The following is a 15,323-nucleotide window of genomic DNA, read 5'->3' as shown; positions in this document are numbered from 1 at the left end:
CAATAAGTCTTGGATTTAGCTGAAATCATAACAGAAAGATGAAGTCTAAAAGGCTCTTTTTAAATGCATACTAAGAATGCCAGTGGCTTGGATTTGTAGTGTTTACATGTTAGCATTAAAAAGAAAAAAGGACTGAGGAACACAGAGAGGAAGAACACAAAACCAGAGAAGGTGTGTGGGAGGCAGTCTAAGGGAAAAAATCCATAACTCACCACTTAACTTGGAGGTGCATGAAAGGGACTCAGCACTGAGAGGGAACACAACAAGAAAAGCATGAAAGAGCCTCTTTCTCCCCCAGCTTTGCTCTAAAGAGTTACCATCACCACAAGGAGATAAAGCTCTGAGTTTCCCTGCCCTTGACCACCACTGCTGGGTAAATCTTCCCTTTCACTCTTGCCATTACCTATAAGCAGTGAAAACCATTTAAATAGACTCGTAGCTATTTGAGATGGGTCCCAAGACACAACAAACAGAAAATGCAATAAAACAATTTATAAGAAAGCCAGAATCTATACCATTGCTGACTTGATGGATGTGCCTAATTTGCATGCCATTGCTTAGATTCTCTCTACTTATTTATCCAAGCCACAGCCACTAAATTCCACACTACCAGCACACCAGCCATAGAACAGGATCCAGATGGAAACAGCTTCCACCTTAGACTGGATTTTGCTAAGCTGTCCTTGGTGGCTGGAATAAAACTACCCATTTCTGTACCTCCAACCACCTGTTCCTTTGCAGCCCCCAGAACACCATCCTACCCACCAGCTTCTTTAAGAATACATTGCTCTCTTCAAAGTTATCTTAACCTCTACTCTGACTTTCTCAGTTGCTTTAGGTGCATCTGCAACCAGCAGGATTTTATTCTAGGGTTTTTTTGACTGATCTTAGTTTGGGTTTGTTTTTTATTTTTGTTGGTTTTGTTTTATTCTTTAGGGGTTTATTTATTTGGTTTTAAACTTTCTGATTTATTCTGGGTAAGGTTTTTTGTAGCCAAGCTGTATTTTTGGTAAAAAGTCTTTCTAGTTTTGCTCACTCACTTCCAATGGCTCAAAATCATGTTCAGCCATATTTCCCCCTTGGATACAGTTACTGAAGGCACTTTTGATCTGAACATGCTGCCTACCTTTTTCTTGTGTTTTTTTTATAGTTATTGAGGAAAAACCCATCCTTCACTGCAGCAAAGACAAACATAAGAATAGAAGTGAGCCAGTGAAAAGATACAGTGGAGGAGCTGAAATGTGTTTGCACTCCCAGTGCATCACTCTAACAGATAAGAGTGCTATCTGACTTCTACCTTTTGAAGGAGCTCAGCTGTTTCCCTGATAAAGTAGGATGAACACTACAGAAATGGACAGGTTTGCAATTTTTCTAAACCACTGGAGAAACTGCATCACTGTGCTGACTGAATAACCAGCAGGAACAAACACTTCCCAAAGTTCACAGTCATTCCCATTCATTCTCAGCTTCTTACTTATAAGAATACAAGTGATAAATAGGAAACAGTAAACCATATGTATGAACTCACAGCATTCATATATTAGCAAGTGAAAGAGCAGCTACAGAGTTTTCCCATTTCCATTGTGAAGCCTCCATCTAGACCGTTCCTACTGAAACAGGGCTGCCCAATTAGCAGCATTCATTTTTCCTCTTCTGCCTCTCCATACTTCCTCTGCTCTCTCACCATGAAATCACATCTGTTCCACTGATATCCTGCACCCTATAAAAGAGTTCATGTCTCTCCCAGCTCACTTACTCGTCTGGATGTTATTTTCCTTTCCCACCTTCAGTTCCCTGGTTTTTACTTATCTTTTTCCTTACTTATCCCTGGTCCAGCTGCTCAGGCAGGAGCCGGATACCTCAAAGCACAGTGTCTCAGTGGAAACAGAGCATAATATTAATAAAAGTAAAATAAATAATAATAAAAACCCTTTTTCTTTCCCCTATATATATTAAAATTTTCCCATTTTTTATGATGATAATATTCCTTTCCTGCAATGTGTCCTTCTTTTGTCCTCCTGCCTCTCTTACATCAGGTTCATTCAGCAGAGCTTGTGGCAATCCACTCTCAGCTCCTTGCTGAGATGCTGTTGAGAAGACAGGAATGTTTCCTTCTAAATAAAATGAACTTGTCAAGTAGAGACCTGGTTTAAGAAGAGCCAAAAACCTGCCAGCACTGGCAGCAGTATCACCTGTGTTCAGTGCTATTTCAAGGGGAACTGCCCATTGCAAGGCCTACAGGGTGAATCACACACAGTTAAAAACACTAATTAGAAAATCACAGGGCCTGGAACCCAACCACATTCACCAGCAAGGAACAAAAACCAAATGAGTTTGTGTGCCTTGTGTATAAACACTTTATAAAAGCTGTTGGATGAGCCAAATCAGAACTACAATGCACAGCATGGGTCATCACAGCTGGAAGGGTCTCTTGGCCTGTTTTACTGCTCATACCTTTAAAAGAGACGTAAATAGTGCCAGGGAAACACTGAGCGTGTTTTACTCCTGGACTGTAGTGCTTTTAACGCACTATTCTGCAATTCAAGCATTTCCAGGGAAGATCCCAAAATAAATTGCTCACCTGGAGCACAGGTTAGCAACTCACATATCCCACAGTGTACTCACGTTCGAGCCCACTTGTCCAGTTCTTCATCCAAGTAAGTTTTAACCTTTCTCGGCTGGAGCCCAAGAGAATTCCCAGCAAAGTACACGCAGCTCTCTTCTCCATTCACCAGGCTCAGATCAGCTGTGGAGGGAAACCACAGAAACAACAGGTACATGGGGGTCAGCACGTGTACAAACACCCCCAAGCACACATGTGCCACAACCCAGAGCTCTGTCCCTTCTTTGTCTCCCTGGGACATCCTGGTCCCCACACTCAGATAGAGGTGCCACCTCCTGACCTCCCTCCCAGAGCATCGCTCAGGTGACCCTGCAAAGCCTCCAAGGAGGGGGACAGTGGGCAATTTGCAAGCAGTTATTCACCTTGTCCTTCTACAATTCTTGGAGCTAATGTGAGTTCAAGCATCGCTAAATCCCCAGCTCTCTGAAGAGGGCTTCTCTAGAAGCAACCACTGGCACTAATTTTATCAAGTCTGTAACCACAGGTGAGCAAAGAGGGAGCATTTTCCCAGCCAGGCTATCCACTTTTCTTCCACCATCAGTATATGCCTTCTCTGAGTCATGAAGCTACTTGAATCATGCATTTAATAACAGTTAAGAGTAGGTAAATCTGTGTCTTTCATGTAAGTTCTCCCTGTACGATGAAATCTCTATTTAGAAAAATGTAGTCATTGCACAGAATATTTTAAGGCCCTCTCAAAAGTTCTTGTCTTGTCAGCATATACTGTGGGCTGCACTTCATGTCATCGTCTGAGGAGGAGGAGGAAATCTATGTTGACAAATCCTTTCAATGATTAGGAGAAAAGCAAGGCGGTAGAAATTTATAAATAACAGCTGTAGTGAGGTTCTGAACAATCTAATTACCCTGTGTCATCATCTATCAATCCAAACACAAGCCTTTTTCTATTATTTCTCATGGTAGAGATTCTTGGAGGGACAAGTGATGGTGACCTTCTAGTAGTAATTTACATTTGTCTATACCTATACTTACAATTCCCCAAAAGCTAATATTACATGTAATTTTGGCAAATATAATAATTAGAATGATATTTACCAAAATAGATTATATTAGATCTCAGAATAAAGATATGAATTTATTAAGATACATGCTAAAAATGAGCATAAAATTGCAATTTAGTCATGGAAAATTTTCAAAGGGCTGTAGAAAAATAGTCTGGAAAAGGTCTCTCACTACCTTTTGCACTAACAGTTCCCAACTTCATTGAACTTCACCAGAAACACATTTTTCAGGAGTATAGACAACTTAGGTAATTTCTTAATTAAAGCTTTAGAAGCTTTTAAACAGCATAAGTCAGAGAGCAGTTTCATCCTAATCTGTTTTACAGATACTATGTCTGTTTTTCATCTCCATTCTAATATGAATGAAAACAGAGAGGCACAAACATTATCCATGCTCCCAAATTGATTCTATTAACAGTTCTTTTCCTATCAAGAAACACAGTAACACTGTCCCATCGGGATTAGAGAGGAGGATTTTTGCTCAAGAATTTGGAGCTCAGTCTCACCAATGCTCCTTATGCTCTGACCAAGCAGTAAAACAGGTAAGGGATTACAAGCAAACCAGCTTTCCTTGCACCACAGTCCTTTTTAAATAAAAACATCTCTTGTTCACTGTTGAAGAGAGATGACATTACCTTTTTCATAAAGTTTATTTTCTCTACTTTCAGGGGAAAAAAAGTATTTTTCTACCTGTTACTTTGGATATAGTTTTTTTGGCATTTTATCAATACTTTATCTGGCTATACTTCTTTCCTTTTGACAAAAAGCTGTTTATTTCCCCCTCTTCTGACCAGCACACACTTGTACACTTCCACAGTCACAGTAATATTCTTTACAATAATACATTTGTTTTCTTAAAATTAGCACTTGACTTTTCCCAAATTACTCTACCCTTACTTCTCAAAGTATTCACCCTTTTTATTTCTGGAAGAGCTGCAGTTGATATGCAATATAGATTGAAATATTCAAACAGCATATAAACACAGTTGAGGAAATAAAGGCAAAGCAAACAAGAAATAATTATTAAAGTGTGTTCTTAGAGAAGCCTGAATCAAAAAACACACTTACATTAAAATTAATTAAATACATACTTGCACACCTACTCAGATTCGTGCAAAAATTATTTTGCATGGTAATTATACCCATTTGTCCACGTTAAAAATGCAATTCTATACCTTTTAAACCTAAAAGAAAAAGCAAGTTTATTGTCAGAAAAATTCAGTCCAAGCAAAAGGGAAAATTTCAATGTCTTTATCAACTAGAGAGGAAGGACTAAACCTGCATATACATATCTGAGATCTGTCCCTTGTTGAAGGATAAAAGATTACCCCTTCACACCTGCCTGGACCCCCCTCACAAACCCTCCAAAAAAAGAACCACATTTATATGATTAACCACTGCCTTTAACAATTTCTTCTGGGAAATACAGCTCAACACTTTCACTCTTGGGCATCTTTTTATTCCCAAGAAACCCAAATGATGCTCTATTCCTTTACAAGATGACAAAGCACAAGCCACAGCCTTAATCAGACGGGTGATTTGGTGCCCGACTGCCAACTGCAATCCAGGCATTCCTGCCTCCTCCCTGTGGTGCACGGAAAAGCGTTCAGGGACTTGGTTGTCACTCGGGGAAGAGCGGGGAGATCCAAACATTTCTCTAAATCTCCCCCTGTCGTCTTTCCCTATTTGCTCACCTGAGCCCCGTCCCTCATGCTTGCACATAAAACCTCAGAGATATGCAGGGAGTTGGGCTGCTGTTGGTTTCCCCTTGATTGATATAACAAACAAACAGCTGTGACAGTTCATAACTTGATAACTAAATTAAACTATTCTAATGACTTCCTAAATATTTTTTCTGCACATCATCTTACGGTTGTCTCCTATGGATGTTCTCATCTGCTTCTTGTAAGGTTTAATTTTAAAACCTCATTGTAATGTTTTATGTAAATATATAAAGAATATTTGATGGCTAATATCTGTAATGACATTTATCTTTAGGAATATGTTATCTAGGATCCGCTCCTGGGCACAGATAAATGTCAAGGGAGATCTGTCTCTGTGGTATAGACACACAATGTAAATATATATATATTTACACCCCTGCTGTTTTTCAGCAGGGAAGCTGTTCCTGATGACAGCTGAAGTACAGAAAAGAGGGACAGGGGAAAAAGAGAAAGGGAAAAAAATCCCTTAATTTGGGAACACAGGAATGATGAGTTCTCTGTGCTGTACAACTAGTACTACTTTGTACATTGCTTATCTTCAATAAAACATATATATCTCCACAGTCTCAGGACTAAATATTATCATAACTGCAGGGGAAAGCATCCACATCAGCAGTCTTTGGGTTTAAATATGATGGTGGTTGAAAAATAAACAATAATAAAGGTTGGAAGGGAAGAAATCAAAATTGTCACAGGGGTATCAAATCCTCCACATATTTCTCAGAAGATTCTTTAACATGAAGCTGCTACAACACTACACTGAAAAGTGACCTTTGATATTCTGGAGGGACATTTTACATGCTGCAGTTGAAGATCAGGCTGCTGTTCAGGTGTCCTACTGGAGCTGGATTTCAACAGCACAGCCCAGTGAAGGGCAGCAGCACCACGGCCATGGGAGCTGTCTGCCAGCACCTTTCCAGCTTTAGAGGCACATTTTGCAACATCACTGTGGCAGCTGAAGGAGCTTTGAGCACAGAATAGTCATACTCAAACAAACAGATGGGGTTTAGGAAACTCTTTTAAGCAACCAGGGTAAAAAAAAAAAAAAAAAAAAAAAAAATTAATTCTTGGAAGACCAGCTGAGAAAATCTCCTCCATGTGGAAGAAGCACCTAGTTTAGATATTTGTAAAGTGCCCAGTTCTGTTCTGAATAATAAAGAACTGGGATTTATCATCCCTGTGTCCTAAGGGAAGGAGCAGACAGCATTCTCAACGCTCATCACTGTTTAGCGGGAAGATACTGAAGACAGAGATAGTCTGAATTCCTGGACATCTTTTGAAACTATGGGTACCTTTCTCTATCACAGTTCCTTACTGTACACAATTTGGGGAATGCACTGGTAGTTTCTCATTTAACATCAGAACTGTTCTTTTCAGAAAAAGAAAATCTGCAGAAAATTACATCTGCATTTACTGGAAAATGAAAAAAAAAAATTGCAAGAAAGTTCTGTCATATTTTTTTCCTTCAATTTTCAACGGGTGTATTTTGCCACAGCAGGAAAGGAAGAGAGTGACTATGCCTATACTTGTTTACCATCTAAGGAAACAATATGCCATTTCTTCAGTTTCCAGTGTGCAATGAACAGGGGCTGCAGAAGCAACACAACTTTTGCTTCCCATGTATCTGAGCTGAAAATAAACCCAGACAGATCTTGGAAAGCAGGAGAGAAGCCCTGGACCCTGCTGCCTCCACAAGGTGGGTGCTTCTACCAGGTTTCCCTGCGTGATTTTGGCTGAACACAGCAGAAATTGTGGGTACGAAACACTCCCATAGAGATTTTTTTTTTTGCTTTTTGGTGGGCTTGGAGTGATAACCTGAAGCAAAGGCTTTCAACTTGCCAGCCCTCCTGCACAACCCTCCTGCCTCCACACCAGGCCCCCTCCACGCTCAGGGCATGCCACAGGCTCCTCAAAACAATCTACAGACCAGAAAAGAAGTAGAAAAACTTCCAGAACCATTTTGCACATCTACATTGAAGCCATGTGCAGTTATCTATTTGCAGGCAATTCATAAGGAAAGCGGGAAACATCCTCTGATAAAAGGTTTCACTATGAATTATTTGCTCAGATCAATTATTTGTTCTAAGGTACAGTGCTCCATTTGGCCTCGGGAAGAAAATATCTCTACTACCAGCAATAAGACATGAATGTTAATATAATACATGTGCTGTCTCTTTCATTAACTAAAATAATTGTAACCAGATAGATAATACCAAAGTGTATTACACCAAGGAAGCAACTGCTCTGAACTATCACAAGCGACTTTGCCGTTTCGAACCATTAGACAGAAATGCTTCTGCCTATAATTTTCAATCAGTCACTATATTGTTCAAAGCTGCTGACTGACAGCATAAGCACCATGTAAGTACTGCATCCTCACATTTTATTCAGGATGGGAATGAGAGCATAAAGCTTCTGGTGCTAGAATAAGCTGACGGATTGATTTAGCAACAGCAGGGACATTCTGTGCTCAGATATGACTACAATTGCTCAATTATCTCATAAGTGATGATGATGATTTCCAAAGATTCGTGATAAACACATGCACAAGATATGAAGCCCAGCCCTTTCCCCCCTCCCTGCTCCCTCAGAGCTATTATAATTCTCACTTGGAGGCAGATCCTTGACTTTGGGGATACAGAAACATTCACGAAGGTGTTTTAACTCATCCTTCTCATCTAAGTGAACAGCGAGTTTTTTGTCTGTGGGACTGCATCCGAGCCGCGAGGCAGTTTGTTCCAAAATGGTTGCTGGTACCACAGGAGAAGAAGGATCCATTTTCAGGTCATTCAATTTCACCTAAAAATCAAAAATGCCAGTTTAGCTCCTGCAGTTTGCATATTCATGAGTGGCTGATAAGCAGCCACTAAAGCTGCATCATTCAAGACCCAAACTTACTTGATTTAAAGGTTTTAAAAAGTGAAGTGTCTGAATAGAATGGTAAAACCGATCAAATATTTCCAAGGCAACATATTTCTGCAACCCCCCCAAAGGCTTTTTTCTTTCCCTTCTATAGATACAATGCTCTTCCCTTTTTAAGTTGTATCAGCCACTTCTAAGTTCTCCCACCAGACTGACAGCAGTTCCAAATGCTGAAGTGTCATTCACAATTTTGAGATGTCAAAGCCAGAGGCAGCATTGTTGTTTCTGCAGTCTGAGCTCCTAAGAATAGCAGGTGCACAGCTACACTGGAGTTGATTCCAGGCTGTGCAACGTTCAGCCTCTTTCAGCTTTTCGGCCTCAAAAATGGGAGGGTGAGTTTGTGCAGTCGTGCTCATGTTCAAGGGCAGAGCAGGCAGGATACAGGCAAAGGCATTGTTAGAAACGTCACTTTCAAGACCAGGACCTTGAATTATTATTTCCTTTCAGCTGCACCGAATATCCTGGTGGGTTTAGCTCTGTTTGTCCTGGGAAAAGCAAGAAGCCCGAGTCAAACCGCAAACGTGACAGACCATAGATTCTGAGAACATCCAAAGCTAACTGCAAAATTTACAAGCCCATTGATCTTGATAAGAAAAACAGTCCTGTAACTGCACTGCTCAGAGACACCATTGTGTTCAAGATAGCACTTGTGCACTTGGCTTTACAGATCTGTGGCAAAGAAAATTTATGACACATACCCTGCACTTTAGGGCAAGGCTTCAATAGCGCAGCCTGCTGTGTTCTGTGGCAGTAGGCAGTCAAGAGGCTCATTGAGGTGTTTGGTGGTTGCCCCAGTCTAGGGAACTGTATAGTTACACCACAAAATATACACCACAAAATATTTTCTGCCTTTTTAACATCCCCAAGAGTCTTGGTGCAAAGGAGCACTCAAGGGGATAGGCTGAAATAGGGCAGATTAGCACATAACATGCAGCACAAGCCACTGGAGAATATGACTTTTTTCTCTCTGTTTAAGAAAGAAAGCCCTTTAAGCACTTATCTTCCATAAGAACCAGCTTTCATTTCTTAAAGCTAAAAGTATTCTGTGGATAGTTATCCAGAAACAAGCTGTGGATAGAACAGCAGATGACTATTGAGAAGAGCTTTGTCAACACATATGGGAAGGACAACGGTTGGTATTTAAATATAAACCCCTAAACAGCACAGACTCAGTAGTGCCAATTGATCCAAACCTGTGTAGCCAAATGGCCAGCATGATGCTGCTTACCTGCTTTAATCTGCTATCATTTGGTTTATGATGCAAACATATTCTTTTCCCCCCTCCAGCCTTAATATCTTACACAGTAACAATTTTTCCCCTCCTGCCAGCATGCAGAGTTAAAAAAAATAAAAAATCAGCAGAGTTCTTTAAGACAGCAGTTTTCCCTTAGCTAATGAAATGAAAACTCCTGGGAGTTACTGGAGATATCCTATTTTTGTGCTGTCTCCATACAGGTTTTTCACACCTCCTCATTGTTGCCAAATTTATCATTCCCACTCGTTTGTCCTAATCATCTCCTAGGTGGTAAAAAGAAAAATAAAATAACAAAAGTGGTTGCATTAAAAAAAAAAAAAAAAGGTATTTCAGCATCCTGGTTCTTGGAGTGCCTTTTAAGGTTTCTAGGAGGCAGAGGGCTGCACCTAGACTAGTCACTGGGTGTGATGCTCAAGAGGCCAAGCTGGTTTGGACCAATACACCCCACTAGCCACCCCCCAGAGAGCTGCCACCCTACTGAAAACCTTGAAAGAGATGTGACCAGGCTCCCTATTCAGCAGGGAACTGCTCCTCAGTTCCTCCACAGCTGAGCAGCAGATTCAAGACCTTGCTTCCAACAGCTTCTCTGCTGAGATCTCAGTAACATGTGTGCTTTTCTGAAGGTCAGAAGAACACTGACCTTCTGGACCTCACTTGGCAGACATCAGGGAGGATACTTAGGGATCTTTATTTCCTCCGGGAGATGTGAAATGAGAAAAGCAAGCTTGATTCATGAACACTGTGGCCATCACTAATACAGGCACCTCATTATAACCTACAGGCACTGTAAGGTAACTTCATTTTCACTTCTCCAACTTATAAGTTTTAAGAACCCACAGTATTAATCAATAAATGAGGGCAAGCAATATTTGGATCAGCACTTGGAAAGCAAGACTAGTTTTTGTTTCCAAAGGTTTATGTATTTGATTTACCCCACGAGCATGAACGTCCTGATCCCATTATCAAGGCATGTCCAGCACATACACAAATAAGCAAGATATAGCCCTCTATTTTTAATAATGGGTATTCAATGCAAATTATATAAAAAGATCCTTGTAGAACAAGCTTGAAACCATGCTTCCCTGTCTGTCTCCTTCTAGGTAAATAACCACACAGTAGCCTGTGTAGTATTTTCTATGCAATCTCAAGTTGATGCCTGGATTTTTTTGCTCCTCAGTGTCGTAGCTCCTGAAGTAAGGGAAGGAGCCTTTTGAGCTTTCTAAACACATCACTCATTTGAGTTAAGGAGATTTGCTCAGTGATGCTCAGCTCCCACAGTCCCACACAGGGGAGACCACGAAGTACTAACATTGCCATCACCTACGTCCTCTCCTGAATACAGCCAACGAAGGAGGTTTGGGAGTCGCCAGCATTTATCTCCCGGGCCCACTGAGGCACTGCCAGCTAATTCCCCTGTAGTTTATGGCCAGGAGATAGATGATAAGGGTGCTTGAAGGACAGTTTGGTATTATCTGGCCTGTAGATGCTCTGCTTTACACCACGTGAAACACAGCCCAGCGTCCTACACTTTAAATTACTAGTCATCATTTCCATGTAAGGACACCCAGTTATTGCAGTGGATTAATGACTATCATATTCCAGGCCATCCTCTGACCTGTCTGGCAAGCATAGATGGGTTTGGTTTCCATTTGAGGCCCGATCCAAAACTCACTGAAGTCAATATTATAGATGATTTCTGGATCAGGCTTTTTGTTCCCTGTCATTGCTGTAGTTTGTTGCATCTGATCAATGACTTACATTTATTTTTATTCTCATTGATATTTAATTTTGACAGCAAATATAATATAAATACCAAGGCCTAGAAGTTAAAAATTATTAAGTGCTCAGTGGTATCTGATTTAATACAAACCTTATGAAATGAGGTAAAACTACTGAAATAAAATCAATCAAAATCCTATTGAGGAAAGAAATTCCAGAGATCCAGTTCTAAAACCAGAATAAGAAAGTACATTTGTCCTTTGAATGGGAATTAGGCTTCATAGAGCAGAATAGCAGAATTTATTTAGGTTTTGGGGGTTTTTTTATCCTTTACTCTAACTGGCATAATTTCATTTTTTTTAATCACAGAATAGAGGTCTGTGTAATTATTTTACAATCATTCATGAGTCATTTGTTGTTTTCTACAGGTAGAGCAAACACATTTTTATAAGAACAGTGCAGCTTTATTCCAATTATCTTCATTTAACTTTAAACAATATTCTGTAACCTCTTCAAATTAAAATTCAGACCCATTAGTGCAAAATGCATTTCCCACCTTGATAAACATGGTTCTTTACCAGGATTTTTTTTTTTCCAGACACCTTAGAGTAAAAATAATCAGTATATTAAAAGAAACCATTTTCCTCCACCACCTACTCTGAAAAAAAAGCATTCAGGTGTTTTCATAGAATCCCAGAATGGTTTGGGTTTGAAGAGACCTTAAAGACCATCTCATTCCAACCCTCCTGCCATGGGCAGGGAGATCTTTCACTAGAAAAGGTTTACGTCTTTTCCTTGAAACTTTTACAACATTTTTTGACTCAACAGATGACAAGAAGTCAGTACATTTTTATTTTTTTCCTAGTTCTTTGCTCTTTGGACTCTTCCATGGGACTTGCCTGTACTACATCCTGATTTAGAGCAAAGAACTCAGCAATGACTGTAGGCAAACTTTCATATTCAAAAAGAGCATAGGCAATTTAAATTAAGAAAACAGTCATTATTCCATACTTTATCAGCACAGACATTGCCCATCTCCCATTTTAAAACTATAAAAGACAATGGATGAGAATTAGTCAGACACAAGTGACGTGAATGTCTGGGTGATTATTTCTGTTTTGTCCTTTATGCATAATTTGCTGCTAAATAGAAAAAAAAGTGTGAATATTAGCAAGTCATCTTACTAAATTTACTCAGGAAGGTCCATTAGGCTTAATTATAAAATGATAATTTGTTCTCTTTTTAGATCCTCTTATATTTTTATGGACCTACCCTCTGTCTTGAGATATTTATTAAAAACAAAAAAGTAAAGTTCCCTTGCCCCCCCTTAAACATTTTCTTTAAATATTGCAAGATGTTACTCACAGTCTACCCTGTACAGTGCTGACAGATATACAATGAATCTCTACTTTAAGCTGTACCAATATCCTCAGAGGAAAAGCGTTTGTCATGGAAATAGCCTGTCCTGCACTTTCTGCCCTCCAATAGCTGTTCACCAGGTTGCCAAACACAGCTCAGCCCACAGACCTTTGATATTTTGAGGCTGGAGTCCAAATGAATTCTTGGGAAGGAAAACTGGGGGTGTGCACATGTGTGAGTGTGAAAGTTTGCAGTATAGGTCCAGGCTGTCAAAACACACCCACTGAAAGCACCAATAGCACTGTAATTGAAGTTGTTTTACAAAACAAACAAAAGAGAAATTACAGAACTGCACAGTGTCTAAGGACTGTTTCTCTTCCCGTCTTTACACCAAAAAAAAATTGCTTTGGTGAATATGATTTCACAGAAGGAAGTTTCTAAAAAAGCACAGCCCAAAGCAGCACGCAATGTAGATTACTTCAGGTTAAATACACTTCAGTGAATATGTTTAAATTACAGAACTGGAGAAAAATCTAAATATTCATAACTTTCCCAACAACAGACACACAGCGGCAGCCACCACTGTATAATTAAATAAGTTACATGCACAGTGTCACAGCTGCAGCAAGGGAATGTGACAGAGAGGAATTATAATAAACTCAGTTACTTAGAGTAATTTAGGCACTTATTGACCTTCATGTCAAGAAGCGTTATGGTGTTAGAAGTAATTTTACATAGAAAACTCATCTTTTCCCCTCCACAGTGAAACCATGTTACCCTGCGGTCGGCAGCCGCTCCTGAGGGAGGATGGAGGATGATGAAACTCGTGTGCAAATACTTGTCACTACGTGAAGAAACAACCACAATCACGTGCCTGGTTCTCCAGGCTCTGACCCCACACCAACCAGGCACGTGACCTCAGAGAGTTAACTAAAAACCAGGTGTGCTTATATGTAATTATGTCCTTTATTGTTGTTTTCTTTCCCTTTGTCACCATTTTGAAGCTCTAATTAAATTAAGAAGGCACTTTTTTTTTCCAACACAGGCAAAAGAATACACACACAGTTATTATGAAAATAGTTTTAAACCAAATTCTTTCCCTTTCATGATGGAGGCAATTGATAGTATAATAGCAAGAAGTCAGCAGCGTTTGCAACCAGGTGGCAGAGGAAGTCGTGGGACATGGAATATAGATTTGCCAGGGTGGAAAACAGAAGAATTAGGGGTGAAATTAGGGAAGAACAGAGTTGATATCTCTCCTTTCTCTCTCTAAACATTATCTCAAACCAGCCACATGCAAGCCCAATTCCCTCCATTCAAGCTTGAATGACACCCTTCCCACACATAGCTAGAACACAGTCATCTGGAAAAAGAAAAATACTTTCTCCCTATTCAGTCCCTGAAGCCTCTGAGAAGGGGAAAAAAACCCCAAACCCCAAACACATAAACACACACAAAAAAGCCCCAAACCAACACACAACAACAAACTGAAACATTGTGGAGAGATATAGGGGCAAATGGGTCAGAGTTTTGGACTAACAATGTAATTCAGAGACACATCTCCATCCTGGTGTTCTGCCTGCCCAGACCCCTGCAGTAATGCTTGTTTATTATCTGGATTTCCATTTTCAGTAAGCACCACTCTTGACACTCTTGAACTGTAACATTTCATCTTCTTTGCTAGGAAAAAAACCAACAAAACAACCACACAGAGCATTTAATATTGACCCAAAATAGAGCTGACCTCTATCCATCAGTTCCTGCAGTATCATTGCCCTGTTCTGCACTGCCAAATGATTTTTTGGACTTCCCACTAACTTGCTCTTTACTCCACCAGCCAGATAATGAGACTGCTCCTAGAGAAACTTGGTCCCACCAGGAATCTTGTCCAAGGAAGAAGTACATTGAGGCACTTTGGCTACCAAAGTAAGAGGGATCCAATGTCAAACTCAACCCAAAAGGGTATTTGTTTCTTGTTTGGTTGACCATTTAGGTCAAACCAAGCTTAAATACACTGCAACTTTTCAATTTGCCCTTGGAAATAAAACTACACAAACAGTGGAGTGAAAATTTTTCCCACTGCATTTCCTTTTGAATAAGCATCATGTGTTTTAACCTTGATTGTCAGTGGTGGCAGGAAAGCAGCTGTGCTGGCAAAGGCCATATGTTTGTAGAGTTTCATGAGAATATGAATATTGACCCCTTCTTCCCAGCTATTCTTCTCAACTCTTCTGATGGAATGAAAGAAAAAGAGAGACAAAAACCTATGCCCTTCAATTTCAGACTCAAAACCAAAAAAAAAAAAAAAACAAAAACAAAACAATCAGCAAACATGTAGCCTAGATACCTTATTTTAGCTGCAGAACTAGTATAATAATCTGTTGAGGTTTTTTTCCTGTGTTGCTGTGAAGTAGCCAGAGGACAGGAAGAGAAGAAGGAGCTGCTGCACGTTACAGCAAGACCAATGTACAGGGGAGTGAGGCCACACGAGATGGGCAAAGTCCCAGCAAGCACAAGGGACAGAGAGCGGGCAGCAAATGTAATGGAGGGCAACCCTGCTATCATCCTCTCAAAGGAGCTGTTAGGAGAGTGATGGGAAGGTAGTGACATTTGACAGACAGTTTAGAGAAGAAAAAAAAAGGAGCTCTGCATGTCTGTAACTGAGGTCTGTGTGGGGTACACAGGGCGGAGAAGGGATTAAG

General features: G+C 40.1%; 1 protein-coding gene across 9 annotated transcripts in view; it reads right to left on the bottom strand.

Annotated features, from left to right (window-relative positions):
- Positions 1-15,079, bottom strand: part of KYNU (kynureninase) — a 61,635-nt gene extending 46,556 nt beyond the window's left edge. Inside the window, exons 1-4 of one of the 9 annotated variants that reach the window (XM_032694007.1) lie at positions 14,969-15,079; positions 7,976-8,165; positions 4,540-4,575; positions 2,626-2,746 (exon numbers count right to left, since the gene is read on the bottom strand). In XM_032694007.1, the coding sequence (XP_032549898.1) occupies positions 2,626-2,746; positions 4,540-4,575; positions 7,976-8,144 (326 nt within the window). In that variant the 5' untranslated portion in view covers positions 8,145-8,165; positions 14,969-15,079. The other 8 variants (XM_032694009.1, XM_032694008.1, XM_032694003.1 and 5 more) reach the window with 8 other exon arrangements.
- Between the last annotated feature and the right edge of the window lie 244 nt (positions 15,080-15,323).

This window comes from Chiroxiphia lanceolata, chromosome 7 (genome assembly GCF_009829145.1).
Source record: "Chiroxiphia lanceolata isolate bChiLan1 chromosome 7, bChiLan1.pri, whole genome shotgun sequence".
NCBI lineage: Eukaryota > Metazoa > Chordata > Aves > Passeriformes > Pipridae > Chiroxiphia > Chiroxiphia lanceolata.
Note: the sequence above shows the minus strand (reverse complement) of the source record. Positions and strands in the feature narration are given on the sequence as shown.